At 48.5% G+C, this 25,237-nt stretch overlaps 1 protein-coding gene and 3 non-coding genes across 6 annotated transcripts; all 4 read right to left on the reverse strand.

The window, feature by feature from the left end:
- Positions 1 to 3,947: 3,947 nt before the first annotated feature.
- atg16l1 (ATG16 autophagy related 16-like 1 (S. cerevisiae)) lies at positions 3,948 to 24,369 on the reverse strand. Of its 3 annotated transcripts, XM_038692417.1 has the most exons (21): positions 24,184 to 24,369; positions 21,605 to 21,716; positions 21,386 to 21,479; positions 21,177 to 21,282; positions 19,829 to 19,902; positions 19,677 to 19,746; positions 18,851 to 19,032; positions 15,456 to 15,521; positions 15,286 to 15,372; positions 14,961 to 15,020; positions 14,806 to 14,850; positions 13,331 to 13,433; positions 11,993 to 12,098; positions 11,601 to 11,671; positions 11,452 to 11,523; positions 9,538 to 9,658; positions 9,346 to 9,451; positions 8,754 to 8,903; positions 8,616 to 8,663; positions 8,029 to 8,130; positions 3,948 to 4,467 (listed from the first exon to the last, which is right to left on the reverse strand). In XM_038692417.1, the coding sequence occupies exons 2-21, from the start codon at positions 21,708 to 21,710 to the stop codon at positions 4,374 to 4,376; spliced, it is 1,863 nt and encodes a 620-aa protein (XP_038548345.1). In that variant the 5' UTR covers positions 21,711 to 21,716; positions 24,184 to 24,369; the 3' UTR covers positions 3,948 to 4,373. The 3 variants fall into 3 exon arrangements, with proteins under 3 accessions (XP_038548345.1, XP_038548347.1, XP_038548346.1); XM_038692419.1 differs by lacking the exon at positions 14,806 to 14,850; XM_038692418.1 differs by lacking the exon at positions 14,806 to 14,850 and having other exon boundaries at positions 13,331 to 13,436.
- On the reverse strand, positions 10,915 to 11,194 carry LOC119883642. The gene has a single exon (XR_005440714.1).
- Positions 12,188 to 12,458, reverse strand: LOC119883639. The gene has a single exon (XR_005440711.1).
- LOC119883641 lies at positions 19,203 to 19,479 on the reverse strand. Its single transcript, XR_005440713.1, has one exon.
- Positions 24,370 to 25,237: the final 868 nt, after the last annotated feature.

A 25,237-nucleotide genomic window follows, 5' to 3' on the forward strand; every position in this document is an offset into this window, starting at 1 on the left:
GCAAGACACAAAAGGTCATTGCTAAAGAGGCTGGCTGTTCACAGAGCTCTGTGTCCAAGCACATTAATAGAGAGGCGAAGGGAAGGAAAAGATGTGGTAGAAAAAAAGTGTACAAGCAATAGGGATAACCGCACCCTGGAGAGGATTGTGAAACAAAACCCATTTAAAAATGTGGGGGAGATTCACAAAGAGTAGACTGCAGCTGGAGTCAGTGCTTCAAGAACCACCACGCACAGACGTATGCAAGACATGGGTTTCAGCTGTCGCATTCCTTGTGTTAAGCCACTCTTGAACAAGACACAGCGTCAGAAGCGTCTCGCCTGGACTAAAGACAAAAAGCACTGGACTGCTGCTGAGTGGTCCAAAGTTATGTTCTCTGATGAAAGTAAATTTTGCATTTCCTTTGGAAATCAAGGTCCCAGAGTCTGGAGGAAGAGAGGAGAGGCACAGAATCCACGTTGCTTGAAGTCCAGTGTGAAGTTTCCACAGTCAGTGATGGTTTGGGTGCCATGTCATCTGCTGGTGTTGGTCCACTGTGTTTTCTGAGGTCCAAGGTCAACGCAGCCGTCTACCAGGAAGTTTTAGAGCACTTCATGCTTCCTGCTGCTGACCAACTTTATGGAGATGCAGATTTCATTTTCCAACAGGACTTGGCACCTGCACACAGTGCCAAAGCTACCAGTACCTGGTTTAAGGACCGTGGTATCCCTGTTCTTAATTGGCCAGCAAACTGACCTGACCTTAACCCTATAGAAAATCTATGGGGTATTGTGAAGAGGAAGATGCGATACGCCAGACCCAACAATGCAGAAGAGCTGAAGGCCACTATCAGAGCAACCTGGGCTCTCATAACACCTGAGCAGTGCCACAGACTGATCGACTCCATGCCACGCCGCATTGCTGCAGTAATTCAGGCAAAAGGAGCCCCAACTAAGTATTGAGTGCTGTACATGCTCATACTTTTTGTTTTCATACTTTTCAGTTGGCCAACATTTCTAAAAATCCTCTTTTTGTATTGGTCTTAAGTAATATTCTCATTTTCTGAGATATTGAATTTGGGATTTTCATTAGTTGTCAGTTTTAATCATGACAATTAAATGAAATAAACATTTGAAATATATCAGTCTGTGTGTAATGAATGAATATAATATCCAAGTTTCACTTTTTGATTGGAATTACTGAAATAAATCAACTTTTTGATGATATTCTAATTATATGACCAGCACCTGTATATAGTATGTGTGCATATGTCCTCGGGATATGGACGGCCGGTATGTGTATATATAGACTACTACAGTAGGAGTAGTGTATACATGTTAATATTGTTGCATCACATGCGATCAGGAGTCTAAGTCCCTGCTGAGACGATAAGTTCCTCAGTCAGACTCAGCAGTCTGTCTGCTGACATAAGCAGCTCTCACACACACACACACACCTTTATATAATTAAGTTATTGACCAATCAAACTACATCCAGCTGGCTGGAGTCTGAAAGACAAAAGCAGCTGCTTCCCATCAAGAGGAACATGTTTCTGTGAACTACATTATTTAGTCATTAACTGAGGGGTCATATGTTCTGATGCCAATTTAAATTCTGTTTTAATGATGTTGACATTAATGATCAAAGTGTTTTTTCAATTCTGGAAGTTTTACTCAAAACGTTCACATCCAACAAGCATCAGGGGTCTCATTTATAAACAGTATATAAAAAGGCTGGAAACGTGCGGACGCCACTTCCCAAGCAAAGGTTGTGATCTATAAAAAAAACAAAGTTGACGGGAGAATGTGCGTCCTGTAAGTAACCTCTGAACCATGCCTACGCACATGAAGAGGATAAATGAGAAACTGTTTGAAGTGAACAGGCCTACTGCTGTGTAAAATATGTTGAAATATTACCTCTGAGTATTACAGGCCTAAAGCCTTTCTAAATAATCAGACACTCGTTTGATTGATTTTCCCTGAAGTGCACAATAAAAAATAAAAAAACTAGTTTAAGATAATTTGCGGCGCAGAAAAAGAACCATGACTGAGGATCATAAACACAAACGGAGAATGTTTCTGCAAAAGAACACCTCAAATATGTTGGACATTTTAATCAGGAATCAGATTAATTACTTGTATGAAATACAATTTATTCTCAAATAAGATGAACAGGAGGACAAATTATATTTAAATTGATGCTGTTTTCAACGCGTCAGTCGAGCAAATACAAGTGAATATTTTCATGTATTGTTCTCACATGTTCGCTTCCTTATAGAGCTAAAGGCTGAGCGCAGCGTCTGGATGTGATGCGCTGCTTGTGAAAACAATAACACTATTTTAATGTCATTTACAACAAGTCACAGGCACATTTCTTTTAACTCATCGGCAGCCTCGTTAAGTGAGTGGGCTGTAAATACATGTTTAAACACGTGGAATGCATTTGCTTTACTCTCTTTTCAAACAGGGGGATCCAAATTAATACCTACGTCATGCCGTCTTGCGTGTGTCCCCCTCCGGTCAGTGACGTCATTACTCAAGAGGGACGCCCCTTCCTGCAGATCGGTTATAAAGGGGTGGAGCTCCGGTGTTGCATGAAAGTGCGTTTTTTCACCCACCAAACAGCTTCACTAAAAGGAACGTCAGTGTCACAGAGTTAAATCTCGTTTTGAAGCTTCTCTGTCAGAATTTGCCTCCTTTTCTTCCTGCAGTCAGGACGTATTAATATTAATTATCACTGACCATTTAAAGGCAACTATGGGCGTTTGAAGGGTCGGACATGGAGCTCCCTCACACGCGCGACACTTCAAGTTGATTGTGTACGCACAGTTTTATAAAATCTGAATATTTTTTGCCGTGTGCCATTTTTGGCTTTTGGGCGCACGTACACTTTTAGTGGGGTTTCTACGCAGTTTTATAAATGAGACCGCAGGTGATTTTCACCCGAGCCCACAGAGGTACCTGAATGCACCACTGATCAGAACTGAAATTAAATGAGCTTCCTCTAAAACACTTCTTTACACCCTCACGTAGTCTCCAAAGTCCTCTGAGAAAACCGGTGCATCCATCCCACATCTATGCTGAATGTGGCTTTTTAAGTCTGATTTCTGTAATTTAATTATTATAATTTTATCTTTAACTTCCTGTATAGCTGAGTTATGTCGGTTTATCTATAAATCTGAGTATGTACATATATATTAAACAAAATGAATAAAATAAATAAATCATGTTGTAGACCATCAGATTGATCTCGGGACCCGTCAGGACCCTGAGGCGGGGAACGGCTGATCTAAATATTTACGAACATACCATGTTGACGTTATCCAACGAAGGTTAAAATCAAGGGCAACTGGACTTGGTTGAAGATACTGGAAGACGTTTTGTCCCTCATCCTTACAATGCTGTCCTTTCATCACTTCCCAGGAAACTCAAACGTAACCTATTGGCCTCAGGTGAAGATACCAACGATGGTCGTTCAGTCTTGGCCACAGGTAGTCTTAACGACTGTCGTCACAGCAACCAGGAACACTAACGAACCAGTGGTATCGATGACCCGGGCCAACGACCCCACTGAGGTTAAATAGCTGAGTTTCCCTGCCAGTCAGTCAGAACTGAAGAAGTCCTTTGGATGAGGGACGAAACGTCTTCCAGTATCTTCAACCAAGTCCAGTTGCCCTTGACTTTAACCTTCGTTGGATAACTATGACCTGGATGACTGAGAATCTTCATAGACATGTTGACGTTAGCTCATCTCAGCTTCAGTTCAGTTCATTCACAGTGCTGCAGATTTATACTTCTGATCAGAACCAACTACACGTCGCCGTGACGCAGACCGCATTGGTCGGCTTGGTAGCATCACATTTCCTCCTACGCATCTCCAGCTTGTCCTTCAGGAAAGTAAAAAAAACACGCAGCGGAAAAGTAAACCCAAACACATTTCTCCAAGAAAAATCAGCATCCAAACAGTTGTAGAGATAAATATCAACAGGTATTATTCTCATTTTATTCTTGTTGCACAGATATTCTGCGCACGCACACACACACACGCAGTCCTGACGGTGGAGTCGTGTTTTCATTCATCTTTCCGCGGCAGACTGTTAATAAAGACACTTATTAACTCCTGAATCTTCTTTTACTTCCTGCTGGACCGAGTTCCTGTCTCAGCAAACTGAATTAAAACCACTCTGGATCTTCTGGAACATTAAAAGTTTCTGAACACAAAACGTAAACATTCAGTTTTTGTGTTGAACACGTCGACAGGCAGTCGGACAGACGTCAACAGTCAGTTGCTGATTTCAGCTTCATCCACTACGTCATCGTCCAACACACAACGTCCACCTGATCTTCAGCGTCCCCTGCTGTCCACGTCGTCATGCTGTCACACAGTTCATCCAATCACATGTCAGACCACAGGATGGCCTTGCTGCCCTTCTCCACGCTGGCGACGTACGCTCCTGAAGGTGACCAGGACACCGAGTTGATGGCAGAGCTGCAAACACAAACAGGTTACTGTGTATGTGACTGCTGCAAGTTAGTGAAGAACAAAATCTTTCTTTAAACCACAGCCTGGCAAGAGGAGGACGTCCCCTTGAGGGAAGGGATAGACGGAAATAAGAAGAAGATATACTTTATTTAATCCCGCAAGGGGAAACTCAGCGTTTTCATTCTGTTATTATGTTAGTATTTACACACCGGTCTGAAACACACATACACACACAAACAGGACCCATAGCAACACACGGAGGGATGTCAGAGTGAGGTGGTCGCCACTCAGCGCGGCGCCTCGAGCAGTTGGGGGTTCAGGGGCTGATCTACTGCAGCCCCAATAATAAAGAAGAAAGAGTATGAAAAATAAGATAATACGGACGTACAGATTAATGAGACAATACGACAAAACATAAATGCAAACATTTCACGGTGGGAAGCAGGGCAGCCAGGAAAACACATAAGGCCATGGTGAAAGCAGTGAGGAACACAACGTAGAAGTTAAAACAAGTTTTCTAAGTCGATCAGAAAAAAAAAAAAAAAAGTCACTTCTGGAAAAAAATGTCTTCAAGAGATTTCCTGAAAGCAGATATGGAGATTAAAGAATCTAGTTTTAAAACCTTTTTAATGTCATTTCAGTCCATGGCTGCTGCATGTTAGAACGAGGAGCCACCAAAGGGCCCCGTTTGCCTTCAGGACATTTAACTGTATTAGGCTGGAGGAGGAGCGGTCTGCCCGAGTAGGGTTTTTAAGTGTGGCCATGCAGTGTTGTATGGGGGACTTACAGCAAATCTGATAGCAGAACTTTACACAACGTCTAAGCTGTTCCAAAGTGCTCTTACGGGGCTAATCTGTAAATTGTGTCGCCGTCATCTACCTTGACCGTTGATTTGCAAAGCCTGAGTGAAGGAGGAGCGGTGTCCGTACAGAAATCCCAGTCTAGATTTGACTTTTCGTTGTTATTTTGTGACATGATGTGTACAAAAAGCACCAACAACACAAAACCCCCCAGGTAGCAAGTGACAGCTTCAAGCACTGTACCATCATGAGTAGTGACAGGACCAGGGGGGACGAGAGGCTTCCTTCTGAAACACATAAACTTAGTTTTAGAGTGACGGTGTGTTCAGTGTTGTTAAAGCTGCAACTAATGATTATTTTCATAGTCGAATAATCCGTTAATAATTTATTCGATTTTTGGCTTCCCCCTAACCCCAATTAAACCATTTAACTAATTAAATATCTTTCAAGTGAATCACTGATCTCCAACACACAGCTTAACAAGCGAACATTACCATTAAGTGAACGAGGTTTATTATTCAGAATAAACACCAGGGGGAAACCAGGGAAGACGACAAGACGGCGTCGGCTCCTCCTGTAATTACGGATTTATACAAACTTTAACAGTTTAACAAAGATTTTTGCTTTGGAACTATGTAAAATAAAAGCAAATTAAAAGCAAGTACTAAAACCACAACTGTACACCAACAATGTCCATTTAGAATAAAGCAACAGCCCCTTTCATACTACTGCTGTACGAGCCAGATGTTCCTTGATGTAATTTAAACCATTCCTCATTACTAACCATTTTTTTAAAGCTGGGTCTCAGACCCAGTAGTAAACAACCAGAAATGTTCGTAATAAGAAGATTGCTCTCTCTCTCTCTCTCTCCCTCTCTCTCTCTCCCTTTAACGGCCTATCTGTAACGACGCATCGACAATGAAATTTCATGTCAAAGGATTTTTATAGTAGTCGTCGATTACGTCGACTAATTGTTGCAGCCCTAGTCCTGAATCCCAGCACAGACCTACTGAATACAAAACTGTGTCATCAGCATACAGGTGAATGAATGAACTTCCAACAGCAGGGCTCGACAATCACGGGGGGCCCGGGGCAAGTAAAAACTAACGTCTGGACTTTTGAACTAGCGACTCACTGGCCTGATCGGGTCAGAGCAAAAACATCAGTATTAGAATATCAAAAATCACATTAGCAACTCAACATCCCGCAGTTGAGTTGCAGCTCCCTGCACACACCGCTAGCCAATCAAGAGTAGTAGTGACGTGACGAGTGGTTGTCAAATGTTATTTCTCTAATCTCAAATCAAGCGACTGGGTCTCAAAGGGAAACCATGCAGACGGAACTTACAGCCAGCAGGGGGCGACTCCACCGGCTGCAGAAAGAAGTGTGATTGTATAGAAGTCTTTGAGAAAATGTTTCTACTTGTCAGCTGATTTATTCCCTCAGTAAACACTTTCCTGATGAGTTTCTGGTCTCAGTCGCTAGTTTCAAGTCTTCTTCAACACAGCATGATGTTCATTTAGTAAATTATGGTCCTATTTAGAGGAACAGAGACCAGGAAGCAGGGGAGGCTTTAGGGCGGGGCTACAAGCTGATTGACAAGTCGCTACCATGGCAACCTTCCACAACATAAGGATTTGCGCTGTAGACCCACACACAGCAGATCTCAGGTCTGTTTTGATCTGCAGAAAACTGCTTTTACATGAGCAGAAGTCAGTGAAGGTAAAATCGTTTGTACGTGATGTGCGGTTAGAGACAAAATCCCTGTTTGGACCAGGGTATCCCAGAACAGGATCAGGATCAGGGCAGAGGACAGTCAGCAGATTACATTCATCTCGTCTTTTAATACCACATGAAGCCAACTGGATCAGATTATAAAGCAACTGCCTGAGGTGAGAAAGATGAGGGTGACAGACTGTTGGATCCACTGTTTATAAGAAAAAGCAGTTCAGGTGAGGAGTTTCACAATAAGAGTCACCTGCAGCCACTGAAACCATTTTAATTTTTACCTTCCTGATTTATAGTCTCGCCGGCTCTCGCCCCCCCAGACTATTTTTGGTCAAAACAGCATCATTAAGCAAAAACTAAAATAAATAGTCGAATAAACTGGCTGTAATCGGGTGCCTGGGCAATAAAACTATAATGATAATAACAAATGTTCAACATATCTCCAGTAAATGATTTAATTCATTTGAATCTAGGGCTGCAGCTAAAGATGATTTTAGTATTTGAAGCTTCGATAGATTATTTCAACAATTCATCGATGCGTCGTTTAAGAAGTACTCTTGCTCTGCGGCGGCGGCACCAAAAATCTGCCTTTAAACTAAAAACATTCAACATTTATCCTGATAATTATGGACCCCGAATGGAACGAAATGTTTTTATGGTGATAAGATTTGCTGCGTTCATCAGATGTCTTCAATCCATGCAACCTTTATTCTCTGGCCACGGTAGCGGACTCACTGGGAACGCGCTCCAAAGTCAGAGACTGGGCTGCGACCATGTGATGCACCTTGAGATTTAGTGAGATTACAATATGAAACCAAAGCAGCAGGAAGTGGTTGGTGTGGCGTCCACATGGCGTTAACACCGTTCTGCTCCATGTGGAGAGTAATCTGATTACTACTACAGAACGGGAGTGTTCCTGTCACTTCCTGTCTGTGGCGCTCAGCAGCGATCCCATTGGTCCCTACTGAAGGCTTCAACACACCTCACAGATATATGGTCCGTTTCTGTCTGAAGGTTCTGAGATCAGTCTGGTTCTTACTTGTGGTTTCGGTCCAGAGTTCGGTCCACTTTCCCAGTCAGGACGTTCCAGATGTACAGAGCGCCATCAGCTGATCCTCCGGCCACGTAGCTGCCGTCAGGACTGAACAACACAAATGGTAACAGGTCACTGGAGGTCAGCACAGACTCCACACAGAAAATACAGACTTTAGTAAGAAGAGGAGCGCCCTGCTTTATTCCTGCATATATAACAACCAGAAAGCTGAACGTACACAGCAGCGACATGTCTGAGCTCACCTGTCCAGGTGACAGACAGGACTGTTCATGTCGCCTTTTGTGATTTACAGCTTTTTACAGAATAACAGAAAACATGAGAACCAGCTCCTTTCTGTACAGGGTGGTGATGGCGCAGTGGATAAGACACATGCCTTTGGGGTGAGAGACCCGGGTTCAATTCCCCACTGTGATGTGTCCCTGTCGTTGCTCCAGAGGCGTGAGACCTCTGACATAAATATCAATTTGGCTAAATGAGTAAATGTATTATTAGAATCCTAAAGAATTATCTCTAGTCTTATTCCTGAAATCTGCAGCCGTTTGACAATGAAAAGATTTAATCACTGAACTCACCTGAAGGTGACCCTGGTCCAGTCGGCTCCACACTTGAAGCCCTGAGCACTAAAAACAAACACACACAGTTTATACACCACACACACCCACCCCGCGTCCAGCACAAGAGGAGCAGCAAGAGGAAGAGGATCAGCTCACCTTAACGTCTGCCTGACGGCGTTTGTGCGCAGGTCGATGATCTTCACCTGGTCGTCTCTGGAGCAGGTGAGCAGCTCGGTGCGGTCGTGGTTCAGGTCCAGAGACGTCACCCGACCCTGCAGCTCCAGCTCCAGGACTATACTCTCCGCTCTGACACAGAGATACAGAGACAGAGTTAAACGCTCAGCGAGCTCAGCAGTGTGAGCGTTAACCTGGCTGCTGGGGAGATTCAGTCTTCACACATTTTTACATCTAGTTTAAATCTAACGGACGACCTCCGCAGAGGGAGCAAAGTCTGCAGACCCGACACCGTCCGTCTGAACCCCCTCAGTCTGCAGACCTGACATTTTTCTGTCGAGTCCAGAGTCCAACAAGCGTCCTGCTGGGAGACGGACCTTCAGTCCCGTTATTTAAACAGAACTGTAGTTCTGCCGTCTCTTCTTCGCTCTTTCACACCTGAATGCTGACTCCACGTTCACGGCCCTGATTTAAAAGTTCAGGTGTTCTAAGATCTGTGGCACCTGTGTGGCAAAGGATAAGACTGATTGGGCTTCACCCTCCTTGTTTCTCACCTGGTGGACGCGTCACTCACCTGATATCCCAGAACCGAACCTTCTTATCAAAGTGTCCGCTCATGACGCACTGCTCCGTGCACACGATGTCATTACAGCTGGAACCAGCAAACACCGTCTTCATACCTGCACAGGTGAGACAGCAGGTGATGATCCGCTCACAGACATAGCTGCTCTGTCACACCTGTTAAAAAACCTGTCCAATCACGTACAGACTTTGCTGCGGAGGTCCCACAGTTTGAGCGTTCGATCGTAGCTCCCAGAGACGATCCGGGCGTTGTCCAATAGGAAGCGAGCTGACAGCACCTTCCCACTGTGACCCGTCAAGGTGTGCTGGAGGGAGAAAACCCACACACACACACACACACACACACACACACCATTAAGGTCAGCGATGCTCACCTGTAACCAGCAGGCGGCGGCACAACATTTTAATGGAGACAAAACAACACCACATGAGTTTGTAAGCTGTGAAAATGTGATGAGCCGTAATAAGGCGTTGGAGACGGATCGACGTGTTACAAGCTGACAGAAACCTCTTGTCTCCACCCGGCTATACTGTCCCTGTATTCTGCTCTGGACCTGCTCGGATCAGACTCTCAGCTCTGGTTCTGCTCTGCAGCATCTAGTCTGCCTCGCTCTCCCTCAGTCTTCGATCCCTTCAACCAATAAATATTCCTCTTATCCAACTCCTCCCTCTTTCAGCCCTGCAGGCTCTACTACGTTGGCTGCAGGGCTCGGACGATTTGTCGATTACGTAAATACAAATTAGTCGTTAGATTAATCGAGTTGAAAAATAATCGTGATGCGCGGCACTAAATTCAATCTAGAATTGTTTGTGGTTGAAAGCTTTCTGCTGCTCGCGCAAAGTTTCCAACGGACGATGTTCTTTGCGTCTTAAGGTCTTTTCACAAGGGAAGCGACACTCCGCCTCCACGCTCTATAGATAGCAACCACGGCAACGGCTTCTGTTCGCCACTGTATTCCTTCATAGCCTAGCTTAGTAATGTTAGTTGATAGGCTATATTATTATTATAGCTGATAAATGTTGTCATGCCGACGCCCTCCCGTAACTGTTCAGTGAACACATATTTCAGGGAAGTCACGGGCGGCGAGGATCAGTGTCTCAACCAGCTTTTTTTTGTGCTGCGCGTTGCGTACAGATAGTCAATTCAACTTTGGCAGGGGCGGCGGGCGTGTGCGTGAGACGAGCACGACCGCAACAGTTTGACGGGAACACGGCCACATGTCGCTACGCCTGTCGCAATGGCCACGCCTCCCTTCCTACACGCTCGCCTGTCATTGAAAATGAATTACGAGGCGCGTAAATCGCTTCCCGTGTGAAAACGCTTTAAGACTGTGACACAACAGCAGCTACTTCCAGCGGTGGAAAGAACGCCACTTCCCTCCAGTCTCCGCTTAGCTTTTAGGCCAACAGCTGGCTTGAACATCATCAGGTCCGCTGACCTGCAGCACAACTGAGCCCGCCCCCTCGTTCCCCCGGAGGCGCGTGACCTATCAGACGTAAGGCGCTCTAGATAAAAGCTCGGCTACACGAGGAAATGTAAATGTATGAAACTCGAGTCTCTGGTCTCAGGAGAAGAGTGAGATCAGCACTCAGGCCCCGCCTCCTCAGCCTGACGCTCCTTGCTGATTGGTTCTGTTGGATGTCAATCATCATCATCACCGTGAGCCTGTAGGATCTCTGTACAGACTCACACTGTGATGTCACATCCTGTCTGTCAGCAGCTGCTGGGACCACCAATGCACCACTGGAGCATGATGGGAGCAGAGAGCAGGGGCTGCTGGGAGCTAAAATGGCCGATCGGGGGACCCGAGATTCAGACCTTTTACATCACATCACTGACCAGAAGACTGGCGAGAAGCCTGATTGGTCGTTAAGTGCTGAGATCATTTAATTTGAACATGTGATCGCGTGGGACCGCAGTGGTGGATTCTGGGTCAGTAAACTCCATCTTTGGGTTTTCAGCTGAACGACGTTTCACGAACCAGCTGGACGTTATTTAAATGTTGAACGCCTTCTTTCTTCACCATCGCTCTCACAGCACTCCTGCAGACAGGAAGCGGTTCTCAGAAAGACTTCCTGTCTGCAGGTGAAGACTCACCCTCAGTCTGTAGTCGTCTACGGTCCAGATCCGACTGGCAAAGTCATTGGAGGCAGCCAGCAGGTAGGAGCCCTGCAGAGACCAGGTGTTAGTTAGCGTTCCACTGAGAACCAGCAGCTCACAAGGTCACAGAGTCTAAACGGACTTACGGCGCTGTCGAACTCGATGCTGGTGATCCCAGCGTTGCTGCCCGTGAGAGCTCCTTTAGGCTCGCAGCGACCTGCACACAGAGTACACACAGTACACGTCAGAAACACACAGTACACATGAGTAACAGGAGTAGCTACAGTCGCTCTGGATCAGAGGCGGGCGGCGGCTCAATCAGGCGAACGCTGTCTGACAACACGTGATCACAGAGCTCCTGATGACACCTTCCTGTCTCACATCAGAGTTATAACATGTTTCTGATCGGTCACCTGCTAGAACTCCGGCCCTTCATGTGACTGACTGAGGCGTCATGTGACCGCTGAGCCTGATCCACCGTTTACATTTAAGACATCGTCCAGGAGACAAGCGTGAAACCGTTTTAGAAAGAACTCACCGGCGACCACCTCCCACAGCTTCACCCTGCGGTCCATCCCTCCCGTCGCGAGGAGACGAGAGCCGGGGCTGAACCTCACAGCGTTCACCTCGCCATCGTGGGCTTCCTGCGCGCGCACACACACACACACACACACACACACACACGGTTTAACTCTGAGCCAATGGAAATGTCCCAGCATGCAACTGTTCTTTTGGTCTCAGGTTGAAAACTGGAGATCAGCTCCCTCCTCCTCCTCAGCCTGGCGCTCCGTGCTGATTGGTTCTGTTGGATGTCAATCACCGTGAGCCTGTAGGATCTCTGCACAGACTCACTCTGTGATGTCACATCCTGTCTGTCAGCAGCTGCTGGGACCACCACTGCACCACTAGAGCATGATGGGAGCTGAGAGCAGGGGCTGCTGGGAGCCAGAGGGCAGCAGGAGAGGATTGTGGGTAATCAGACCTTTTACTGGTCATCACAGACCAATGAGGTTTCACCTGTTAATGTGTTAAGGCGACACGGGGCAGCACAAACGCCGTTTCTCACTTTACAGATTCTGAGCTGCTTTTGTTTCAGACTCGTGGGAAAAAGTCTGAAACACATTCGGTTGTTTGTTTTACTGCAGCTTTCTGCAAAGCGTAAGCTATTTAATGCTACATGGCGTCCTGCTGTCGCACCCAAATATGGTCATTTCCTTTGTACAAGCAACCAACTGTGAAAGTACAGAGGCGGATTTAAGCTAAGCGTGAAATCTGATTGGCTAGTTTTGATTTCTGACAATGTGAATGGTTTAGATGAGTCAGCTGACACTAGAATGGGGGTAAAATGTTACGCGTGCGGCTGTTAACCAATCCGGTTTCTAAACCCTTTTATATTTGTAGAGGCTCTAGGCGGGGCCGTCCTCTCGCTCCTCTCCTGTGTATTCTCGCCATTGAGCGTCCGGCTACGGCTCTTAGATCGCGCCCCAATATCTGAGGCATCAAAACAGATCAGTTGGACCATGGAATTGCCTTCTTTGCTGATGATGTGATTTTGTTTCTTACTGATTTGCACAATTTCATACCTGCGCTCTTGAATCTAATTAATGGTTTTGGGTGTTTTCGGGATGTAATCAGTCTGTAAAGTGAGGCTCACATTCATCGATCCAACGCGTCATGGCCGCTAGTGAATCTTAATTCAAAGCTTGGAGCACTTCCTGTCGGCTCTGAGGCACTGCGAGGCTACCCAGACGACCAATCACAGTTCTTACGGCCGCGTCGCCTCAACTTGTAGTTAACATTTTTGAGGAGGTGCACGTCAGGCGACGGCGTCGGCTTAACATGCGCCGCCCTCTGGTGAGAAAGCTGTGATACTTACAAACACATGCAGCGCCGTCGACGGGACTCGAACCTCCGCACACACTCCAGACGGGGCGTCAGGGTTCTCAGGGGAGGAGCTGAAGGAGTTCGCATGTCGACGCCTGCTGAGGAGAAGGAGCACAGTCAGCAACAGGAGAAGGAGCACAGGAGGAGGAGCCACAGTCTGCTAACAAGAGGAGGAGGAGGAGCCACAGTCTGCTAACAAGAGGAGGAGGAGGAGCCACAGTCTGCTAACAAGAGGAGGAGGAGGAGCCACAGTCTGCTAACAAGAGGAGGAGGAGGGGCCACAGTCTGCTAACAAGAGGAGGAGGAGGGGCCACAGTCTGCTAACAAGAGGAGGAGGAGGGGCCACAGTCTGCTAACAAGAGGAGGAGGAGGAGCCACAGTCTGCTAACAAGAGGAGGAGGAGGAGCCACAGTCTGCTAACAAGAGGAGGAGGAGGAGCCACAGTCTGCTAACAAGAGGAGGAGGAGGAGCCACAGTCTGCTAACAAGAGGAGGAGGAGGAGCCACAGTCTGCTAACAAGAGGAGGAGGAGGAGCCACAGTCTGCTAACAAGAGGAGGAGGAGGAGCCACAGTCTGCTAACAAGAGGAGTCAGTGCTGCCTCCTGCTGTTAGTTAACCTCCTAGTAAGAGCCTAGCTCACAATAGACAACGCCGAGGAGGTGAACGGTCGCTGGATGAATCCAACGTATCCAGCATCTGATTGGCTGAGCTCTCCTCTCAACAGTCCTTTAACAACATGGGCCTCCTTTAATACAGTCAGAACCAGCAGAACCACGGAGGAGTCCAGAATCCAGGGAGTCCAGGGACACTGAACCGATGAGGAAGACCAGGACAACCCGGCGCCTGTGAGACTGCAGTCCAGCACTGGCTTCTGCCATCAGCTCAAAACCCCCTACCTACCTCCTGCCCCCTCCCCACAGGTGTTCACTTGGTCAGATCATCATCATCACCGGCAGAAATGATTAACAGATGAGGAAAACGCTAATCTGCAGTCATGCTAGCTGCTCTGTACCTTCACACAGCTATATGCTAATATCAGCAGGCTAACATGCTCACAGTAAAAATGCAAACGTTAGTTTAGCATGTTAGCATGCTAACACCAGCTAATTAGCAGTAAACACAGCGTGCAGCTAAGGCTGATGGGAATGTCTTCAGCTCTGCAGGTCATAAACCAAAGTGTTGCACACATTGACTTGATGAGGATCACCAATGTTCTTACAGTCCATCCTGAGGGGGGACAGGAAGGTCTGAACCGCATTTCATTCACAGTACATCCATCAGCTGATTCGGTCTGGACCGAAGACCAGACAGACCAGCTGAGACCATGTACAGACCTGCTGCCAGCGAGGCGGATAAGACTCGATGTTCATTTAAGACAAAAACTTTTTAAAAAATTTTAAAAAAAAAAGGTATAAAGCTCAGCCAGTCAGCGACCTGTCAATCAAAGAAACACACACAATCCATCACCTGGAGTGTGGTGGGACGAGTCCTGGCTGAACACACTCAGACACGCTGCAGACAGACAGAGACAGGTAGATAGGCAGGTGGTCAATGACAACATGGACAGTCCAGAGCCCCAGAGACCTGCAGGGACCAGGACAGATGATCTTACAGCTACATACCCAAAGATGTTGGAGATGGAGTCCAGCAGACCACCAGGGGGAGGCTGCGAGATTTTCTTACTGTACAAACATAAGAACATATCTGATCAGAAATATCAAGGTCTTCAAATATCTTGCTCTGTTCCACCGTCAGTCCAGAACCCAAAGAGACCCAGCTTCCCGAGATACAACACAGAACGTCTGTCTCTCTGGAGGAGTCTCAGAAAAGATGCTTCAACATCTCAGATATAAAACTAATGTGAAAAACAGTTTCAGGATCAGTGTTAAGAACGGGACACGTTTCAGTCCAGAGTCTTCCAGTTTACCCAGTAGATGCTGGTCTCACCTGGGAGTTCTGATGAACGGTCTGTTAGGCGAGGTCTCTGCAGCCCCTTTCCCTCCATCCTCAGCCAGAACCTCGATGTCGTCCTCCCTGAGGACAGAAACACGGAGTCAGTGCTGAGTCGCCCTGCGACACTAACAAACATGCCTCAGAGCAGAAACGGGTGTACTGACGGGTCGACGGGCAGCGGCTCTTTGGCGGCGTCTGCAAGCTCCTTCTGCAGTTTGGCCTGTCGGCGTCTGAAACACAAACATCACACCATCACTCACCGACTTTTCAACTTTCCAAGCTCATGCGTCCTTTAAAATAAATGATATTCCTGTTAAAGTAAAAAGCCGTCCCTTCGACCTCTGAAAGCCCACTGGGCATCTGCAAGAGCTGGGTAACTCCAGAGACAAAAGTGGGGACGTACTGTGAAGCTTAGAGTAGGGAGGGGCGGGACTTAGGGCGGGAGACGAGACCAAACAAAAGGTTTCAAACAGAACTCAATCATCGTTTCATCTCAAAGGCAGGGAACCAGTCAGAGAACCAGGCCCAGTCAGAGAGAACGAGCCAGAGAGAACCAGGCCCAGTCAGAGAGAACGAGCCAGAGAGAACCAGGCCCAGGCAGAGAGAACCAGTCAGGACCACGCAGTGAGACCCAGTCAGAGAGAACGAGCCAGAGAGAACCAGGCCCAGGCAGAGAGACCCAGTCAGAGAGAACGAGCCAGAGAGAACCAGGCCCAGGCAGAGAGACCCAGTCAGAGAGAACGAGCCAGAGAGACCCAGTCAGAGAGAACGAGCCAGAGAGAACGAGCCAGAGAGAACGAGCCAGAGAGAACCAGTCAGGCCCAGTCAGAGAGAACCAGTCAGGACCACACAGTGAGACCCAGTCAGAGAGAACGAGCCAGAGAGAACGAGCCAGAGAGAACGAGCCAGAGAGAACGAGCCAGGCCCAGTCAGAGAGAACCAGTCAGGACCACACAGTGAGACCCAGTCAGAGAGAACGAGCCAGAGAGAACCAGTCAGGACCACGCAGTGAGACCCAGCCAGAGAGAACGAGCCAGAGAGAACCAGTCAGGACCACGCAGTGAGACCCAGCCAGAGAGAACGAGCCAGAGAGAACCAGTCAGGACCACGCAGTGAGACCCAGTCAGAGAGAACGAGCCAGAGAGAACCAGGCAGGCCCAGTCAGAGAGAACCAGTCAGGACCACACAGTGAGACCCAGTCAGAGAGAACGAGCCAGAGAGAACCAGGCAGGCCCAGTCAGAGAGAACCAGTCAGGACCACACAGTGAGACCCAGTCAGAGAGAACGAGCCAGAGAGAACCAGTCAGGACCACGCAGTGAGACCCAGCCAGAGAGAACGAGCCAGAGAGAACCAGTCAGGACCACGCAGTGAGACCCAGTCAGAGAGAACGAGCCAGAGAGAACCAGGCAGGCCCAGTCAGAGAGAACCAGTCAGGACCACACAGTGAGACCCAGTCAGAGAGAACGAGCCAGAGAGAACCAGGCCCAGGCAGAGAGACCCAGTCAGAGAGAACGAGCCAGAGAGAACCAGGCCCAGGCAGAGAGACCCAGTCAGAGAGAACGAGCCAGAGAGAACCAGGCCCAGGCAGAGAGACCCAGTCAGAGAGAACGAGCCAGAGAGAACGAGCCAGAGAGAACCAGTCAGGCCCAGTCAGAGAGAACCAGTCAGGACCACGCAGTGAGACCCAGTCAGAGAGAACGAGCCAGAGAGAACCAGTCAGGACCACGCAGTGAGACCCAGCCAGAGAGAACGAGCCAGAGAGAACCAGGCAGGCCCAGTCAGAGAGAACCAGTCAGGACCACACAGTGAGACCCAGTCAGAGAGAACGAGCCAGAGAGAACCAGTCAGGACCACGCAGTGAGACCCAGCCAGAGAGAACGAGCCAGAGAGAACCAGTCAGGACCACGCAGTGAGACCCAGTCAGAGAGAACGAGCCAGAGAGAACCAGTCAGGACCACGCAGTGAGACCCAGCCAGAGAGAACGAGCCAGAGAGAACCAGTCAGGACCACGCAGTGAGACCCAGTCAGAGAGAACGAGCCAGAGAGAACCAGGCAGGCCCAGTCAGAGAGAACCAGTCAGGACCACGCAGTGAGACCCAGTCAGAGAGAACGAGCCAGAGAGAACCAGGCCCAGGCAGAGAGAACGAGCCAGAGAGAACGAGCCAGAGAGAACGAGCCAGAGAGAACCAGTCAGGCCCAGTCAGAGAGAACCAGTCAGGACCACACAGTGAGACCCAGTCAGAGAGAACGAGCCAGAGAGAACCAGTCAGGACCACGCAGTGAGACCCAGCCAGAGAGAACGAGCCAGAGAGAACCAGGCAGGCCCAGTCAGAGAGAACCAGTCAGGACCACACAGTGAGACCCAGCCAGAGAGAACGAGCCAGAGAGAACCAGGCAGGCCCAGTCAGAGAGAACCAGTCAGGACCACACAGTGAGACCCAGTCAGAGAGAACGAGCCAGAGAGAACCAGTCAGGACCACGCAGTGAGACCCAGCCAGAGAGAACGAGCCAGAGAGAACCAGTCAGGACCACGCAGTGAGACCCAGTCAGAGAGAACGAGCCAGAGAGAACCAGTCAGGACCACGCAGTGAGACCCAGTCAGAGAGAACGAGCCAGAGAGAACCAGGCAGGCCCAGTCAGAGAGAACCAGTCAGGACCACACAGTGAGACCCAGTCAGAGAGAACGAGCCAGAGAGAACCAGGCCCAGTCAGAGAGAACGAGCCAGAGAGAACCAGGCCCAGTCAGAGAGAACGAGCCAGAGAGAACCAGGCCCAGTCAGAGAGAACCAGTCAGGACCACACAGTGAGACCCAGTCAGAGAGAACGAGCCAGAGAGAACCAGTCAGGCCCAGTCAGAGAGAACCAGTCAGGCCCAGTCAGAGAGAACCAGTCAGGCCCAGTCAGAGAGAACGAGCCAGAGAGAACCAGTCAGGCCCAGTCAGAGAGAACGAGCCAGAGAGAACGAGCCAGAGAGAACCAGTCAGGCCCAGTCAGAGAGAACGAGCCAGAGAGAACGAGCCAGAGAGAACCAGTCAGGCCCAGTCAGAGAGAACGAGCCAGAGAGAACCAGTCAGGCCCAGTCAGAGAGAACCAGTCAGGACCAGCCAGAGAGAACGAGCCAGGCCCAGTCAGAGAGAACCAGTCAGGCCCAGTCAGAGAGAACCAGTCAGGCAGAACCAGTCAGGCCCAGTCAGAGAGAACCAGTCAGAGAGAACCAGTCAGAGAGAACCAGTCAGAGAGAACCAGTCAGGCCCAGTCAGAGAGAACCAGTCAGAGAGAACCAGTCAGGCCCAGCCAGAGAGAACCAGCCAGAGAGAACCAGCCAGAGAGAACCAGCCAGAGAGAAGCAGGACCAGTCAATCAGAATGAGTCAGAGAGAACCTGTCAGCCAGAGAGAACCAGTCAGGCCCAGCCAGAGAGAACCAGCCAGAGAGAACCAGCCAGAGAGAACCAGCCAGAGAGAAGCAGGACCAGTCAATCAGAACGAGTCAGAGAGAACCTGTCAGCCAGAGAGAACCGGGAACAGTCAGGACCAGTCGGGATCAGGACCAGGCTTACCTGCAGTCCTTCTCGTTCTCTGCGTTCAGCTTGTTGGCCTCCTGAGCCTTCTCAGCCATCCAGCGGGACACCAGCTCCTGGTTGTCTTCCGTGGTTTTCCTCAGTTTCTCCTCCAGAGCAGAGAAGGTGATCTGCAGGGCGTCGTACTCGTCCTTCAGGGTCTGGTTCGCCTTCTCCAGGTCCTACAGAGACACAGGAAGTTCCACACATCAGCCAGAACCTCCATTAAACTCCAACAGAACACAGCTGCACCGTGTACACAGCCAACAGCTGAATGTCCTACAGAGGCCACCGTACAGCAGACTGACCCTCTGTCAGCTTTAAATAGATTTCACTTCCTGTCTGTTCAGAAGGTCTCAGCTTGAAAACTGGAAATCAGCTCCCTCCTCCTCCTCAGCCTGGCGCTCCGTGCTGATTGGTTCTGTTGGATGTCAATCATCATCACCGTGAGCCTGTAGGAGCTCTGTACAGACTCACTCTGTGATGTCACATCCTGTCTGTCAGCAGCTGCTGGGACCACCAATGCACCACTGGAGCATGATGGGAGCAGAGAGCAGGGGCTGCTGGGAGCCAGAGGGCAGCAGGAGAGGATTGTGGGTAATCAGACCTTTTACTTCTCATCACTGACCTTCATCACGTCTCTTACAGGCTGAACTTATCTTGGACCGGGTCTCTTACCGGCCCGTCTGCGTGAGGGTTTGTTTTGCCTCTAAGAGCAGATTTTCCTGATATAAGCGTTCTGTAGAAACAGTACTGACCATCAAATTAAGGACCAGAACACCAGGACCCGTCCAGTCCAGGTGCTGAGATCCAGCTGGCTGCCTACCTGCAGGTAGCTCCTCAGGTCCCGACAGTCCCCCTCCAGGTTGGCAATCTGCTGCTGGTACTCCAGCATCCTGAAAACACAACAGTACAGCGTGAGTCACCTGCTGCCCCCCCCTGAACCCAGACCCAGACCACGGTGTGAGGGATACTGACTTGGCCTCGTTGCTCTGGATCTCCTTGTCCTTCTGTTGAATCAGGTTGTTCAGCTCGATCACGCTCTGAGCCAGCTGCAGGACAAACAAACAACCATTCAGCATCATGTTTTCAGGACTTTCCAGGACCTGGAACTCCTTCAGCTCGCTTCCCCCGAGTTGTTCAGACAGGAAGTGTGTTTGTTCTTGGGGAGCGCGCTCTAGCGGTGATCTAACCGGTGCGCCGTGAGAGGCGATGGTGGAAACGAGGGGGAGGAGTTTGATGTGTTCGTTGAGAGACTCTCTGTCCTAACGTGACAACCGAATCCTCTCCCTCGTCTGAGCCCGTCGCTGGCAGGAAGAAGCGCTTTATGTGGACGCCATTTTGATGAGAACAACCGCTGCGAGGGAAAACGCTGCTGCTGCACCGCCTCCAGAACTTTCTGTACCTACAGTCATTGTGAACCCAAGATGGCCGTCGCCTTTGTTAGCAGAAGTGTTTCACCATTTCAAACTGGTCACGGCGCCTAAAGGGAAGTGAACTCTGCACCGATTGGTCCATCCACCCTCAGGATGTCACAGGACCAAAGTTACTGATCACGTCAGCACTTTAATCAGGAAACGGTTGAGAAATCTGCTCTCAGTTCAGGAACACAGAACCTCGGGGCTGCTGAAATGTTCTGCCGCCAACTTTAATCAACAGGCGCCGGTTCTTTGGATAAAAGTCAAATCGTCTCAGGTTTAAAGTCTGATCTTTGTTCCTGAGATAAAATTTTCTTCCTGCTCAGAACAAACTCGCCAAACAGCGGATCAATAAACCGACCTGAGGCAGAACATTCAGAACCCTCAAACCTGCTTTCTCCCTTTTCCTCAACAAAATACGTATCAGCTGATTCTGATGAATTTAATCCAACATTTATTGAACATTTGTTCATTTGTTATTGAGGAAAATTAATTTGTGATAATCAGTATTGATTCATCTGCCCACAGTAATGCTAACGTTAGCGTGTTAATTCTACTTTAGGGTAACAGCGATTTATTTAGATCTCTTAGCAGCAGTTTCATTTCTGTGGTTAGTTTTTAAAAAAAGCTCTCATGGTGCTCAGTCTCTAATTAGTTAATGCTGAGAAGTGACTCGTCAATAATCATTCATGCAGATCAACGAGCGTCAACCTTTTTAACCCCCCCGGCTGTGATTGGCGAGACGCTCGCTCAGAGATCTGAGAAAACATTAAATATTAGAATGTTTCATGAAACATCTTCTGAAAGCCACCAAGCCCTCTGATTGGTTCCTGGCAGGAACTAAACTGGGTTTGAGCAGGTGCTGATGATAATGACATCACTTCCTGTGTGCGGTGCAGGTGACTGACCTCTCCTCGCTTCTTGTGCAGCTCCGTCAGCTCCTCCTGGTGTTTGATTCTCATCTGAGCCATTTCCTGCTGCAGGGCGTCGCTGCGCCCCGCGTCTGCGCCCGCACTGCAACACCAGACCGGGGGAGGGGGAAACACATGTCACATGTCAGGACACCCGTCGCGTCTATGATTCAGAATGCTGGTTCACCTGCTGATCCAGGACTCACCTGGCCTCGTGGCTCCTCTGGACGTCATACTTGTCAGTCTGGTACCTCTCTGAGAGGACGGCCTGCAGGTCGGACTTCTCCAGCAGACGGTTATCTGAGACACACAGACAGAGCTCATTAAAGCAGGACCACTCAGGTGTCTCCTGCGCAGAGAATCACGAGGCGGCGCCTCTGTCACGTTTGGCCCCGCCCCCGCCAGTATGGTGCACAGCGACTCACACTGGTGGACGATCTCCTCGAAGGCCTGCCTCTGCACTCGGTCTCTGAGCTTCAGCTGCTCCGAGATGTGTCTCTTCCACGTACACTCCGCCCGCCGCTCCGCCATGACCACCTGACAGCCACACACAAAAACAAACACACGTCAGTACACAAGCTCGCCATCTGCAGACGGCGCCGCCAACACAGAAGTGTTCAGGCTAATGGCAGAGCTTTTCTTATGATGTAACATAACGAGCAGGAGAATCCACCGCGTCTCTCTGCCAAATACACGACGACGGCTGTGAATAAGTCTGTGAGGAACTTCCACGTTTTACCGTCTGTGTTTTAAGGCCTTTTCAGACACAGACGCCCGCTATGGGTAGTAACCATGGCAATGGCTTCTGTGCTTCAACGCCGCTACGTCTGCTTTATAGAGAACAGTAAAATATATCTAGCACAAAGATGGGAGTTTGTTTCTGTGGACACCAGAGAGTGAGCGTCAGGGCTGCTGGAGGCCACAGCAGAGCTTTCTGGACCTTTGCATTGTAGGCGGAGCCGGGTATCGTTCAAAACTTCAAAACCACAACGGAGTACTCCAACCGATACGTTGTGTAAAACGCCACCTGTTGGTAGTACTGATGGTAATATTACTTTTACTGTTGTGTAGGATCCAAGTGATCTACGAAATCAAGCTAAATTTAACACCATCGTTGAAAGTAAAACAATAATTTGTTAACGTTCTTAAAACTGAACAAGCCGATATCAGCAGCCGGAGGAGAGGGGCGGGGGAAAAAAAAAAAAAAAAATCAGCCGGTCACTGCTGCGCCACAAAAATCACTGAACTGATGGAACGTGTTGCTCAGTGATCAGAGGAGTTAATGGATCCCAGAAGCTGAAACCATCCGAAAGACAAGCTTGTGGCAACAGTGACGAACACGTGCGAGACGCAGCCGCAGGCCGTTAAATTCACGCACATAAAGACATAAATCAGCTTCTCTACTTTTGCTTCTCTTTCTTTCCGCGCTCGAGTGTTTGACTGCAAACCAAACCATACAGTAAATTCCCCCCCAATCCAGTAACAAGAGTACTGATAGCAGAACTCGTTTGACATATCAACACAACTGGACACCAGGCTGTTTCAGTCGATACCTCAAAAGGTATCACTAATTATTAGTCTACTTCCTGTCAGCGTTGTACCTCCTGTTCTGTTTTAGCATGATCATTTGACCAAACTCTGGATGTCCCGATCTCTCTTTAACAGTGCACGCTGATTGTTTTGCTGTCCAGCCTCGAACACGTGTGTGCGATTGGTGTTTCTCGCCAGTTTCTGAGGAGGATGCATCAGAGAGACCTTAAATACTCTGTTCAGATCTGCACCTCCGTCCTAAATGTTTGTATTTTGTAAGGTAACTTTCCTCCCAGATGAACATAGCGGCCAAACCTGTGACATCACCACACAGGGTTACTCTACAACATTAGCAGGTTTCCTGGGTTTAAACACGACAGCAGCTTCAAATATGGAGACAGATGAGACGACACTTCCAGTATTCACCGCTCCAGCAGCGTTCAATCAGAACGTGGCTCAACTACAATAATAAATAACAATAATCTTTGTCGTTTCTGTATTTATTACCAAAGTATTAATCAGTACTACAGTTAAAATGGGGAAAATTGCGTTGCAGGTCGATTTAATGTGTGGCCCCTAAACTTTCTGTCACAGTAAACAAAGCTGGTCTGGAGCCCTGAGGGACCTTTGACACAGCGAGCCGGGCAGATTGGAGTCAAAGCAGCTACTGACAACGAACCGAACCATGACCTGAATCCATCCAGAGTCCACCTTTCCTGTCATCAAGACTCAGCTGGTCCGAGTCTCTGAGCATAGCTGCTAGTACCGACTGGTCACAGTTTGTTTGGGAAACATGAATTTGTGAAACAGGTGAGCAGGGTACTGTGACCTGCAGGAGCTGTTGTAAAGCGAAACTTCACATTTATTAATTTAGCTGACTTAGTATTGCTATGCATGTCGAGGGGTTAAATGTCTTGCTCAGGGACACAATGGTGGATGAGTCACAGTGGGGGATTGAACCCGGGTCTCTCACACCAAAGGCATGTGTCTTCTCCACTGCGCCATCGCCACCCTTTATTATTGTTGTGAATCTCTCAATAACATTACGTCAGCGTGAACTCACGCGACTACCCGCCCCTGTACAGACGGTGGCGTAGGACGTTACAGCCAACAGGATCAGACACATTTCAACACAAGTTTACTGCGAAATAAGGAAATACTCTAATTCTTTAGCCGCCGTTAGCTTCTCTGTTAGCATGTGTTGCTAACGGGAACCAACGACACACGGAGGCTAGCAGGCTAACAGCTAACCAGGTCACGTTACGGCCATTAGACATTAAAACATGTTTTAACTACAGCAGACAGAAGCGAAACTGCACGGCGGCGCCTCCCAGACCCGGTTCCTGTGCGGGGTTTACGGCGCGGTTCAGACTGCGGGTCCCGGGACTCCCGTGACTCGACATGTTAGCATGCTAACGTAGCCGCTAGCTGCAGACTTCGCAGCGCTGTAAAAAGCGCGACAGTGAAAACTTACAGCATCTAACTGAGTCCGAGTCTGTGTCCGGGTTCCTCTCACGCCGGGTCGGGAACCTCCGGGCTGCCGGTTCAGGGCTTCAGCTGTTAAACGGTCCGGCTTCTCTTCTTAACCGACATCAGCTTCTTCAGCGGCTTCGCTCCAATTCTGCTCCATTTTGGCTCAGACGACGCACTTCCGGGATGGTCGCCGGAAAATGACGTCGTTTTTATAGAGGAGCCGTGATTATTATTATTATTTATTTATTTTTATCTTTTTTTGTCACAACTTTATTAAGAATTCCCAACAGAACAAGAGTGGCTGTTGAAGGAAGAATAAATCTTTTCCTTTCAGGAGTAAACTGGTGATGAAAGTCTTTCAGCTCTTTAACAGCTCATTTTACAGGGATTACGTCATTTCACGCAGGTACCGTAGTGAGTCAGCAGGGGGCGCTCACGAGCTCATCTTCCTATAACAAACTTTTAAATTAAAGATATGTTTCACGTGTTCACTTATATCAATAGGTATCTTAATACATTTACATTTCCTCACGTGGCAGACGCTTTTATCCAAAGTCAACAACATTCAAGCATCAATAAAGACTCAGTAAGAGAGTCAGAGAGGAGTTACTAGTTTTTTAAAATGTATTTTAATGGCTCATTTAGTGATGCACTCTACTTGCATAAAATTCTCGCAGGAACGCAGGAATGAAGGTCTCTAAAGACCCAGAGACCCGACAAACTCTTTGACTGGAGAGAGACCAGGGACGTGTCCCTCGTCCGGGACCATCCGGGACCTGGTGCGTCTCTGCCACGTGTCCATAAGCAATTTAAAAGCAACAGAGGTGAAAATGTTCACACCGAGACGAAGCATCCTGCAGTATTTTAAGAGGACAGAGGTCACAGGAGAATAAGAAAGTGACGAGGATGAGCTTGTAAGTTGTATTATAGCTACTGGACATAGTATATTTGCTAGATGTGAGATGAAGTGACCAGAACAGGGAGAGTTGGGGCCAGGTGAGACACAGGAAATACCACAGACAGCTCACACACATCAGGATAACTGAATACAATTG

Source organism: Micropterus salmoides, unplaced genomic scaffold, assembly GCF_014851395.1.
Source record: "Micropterus salmoides isolate LMB-PRFRI ecotype aquatic unplaced genomic scaffold, ASM1485139v1 Ms_hic_scaffold_3, whole genome shotgun sequence".
In the NCBI taxonomy this organism is placed as follows: Eukaryota; Metazoa; Chordata; class Actinopteri; order Centrarchiformes; family Centrarchidae; genus Micropterus; species Micropterus salmoides.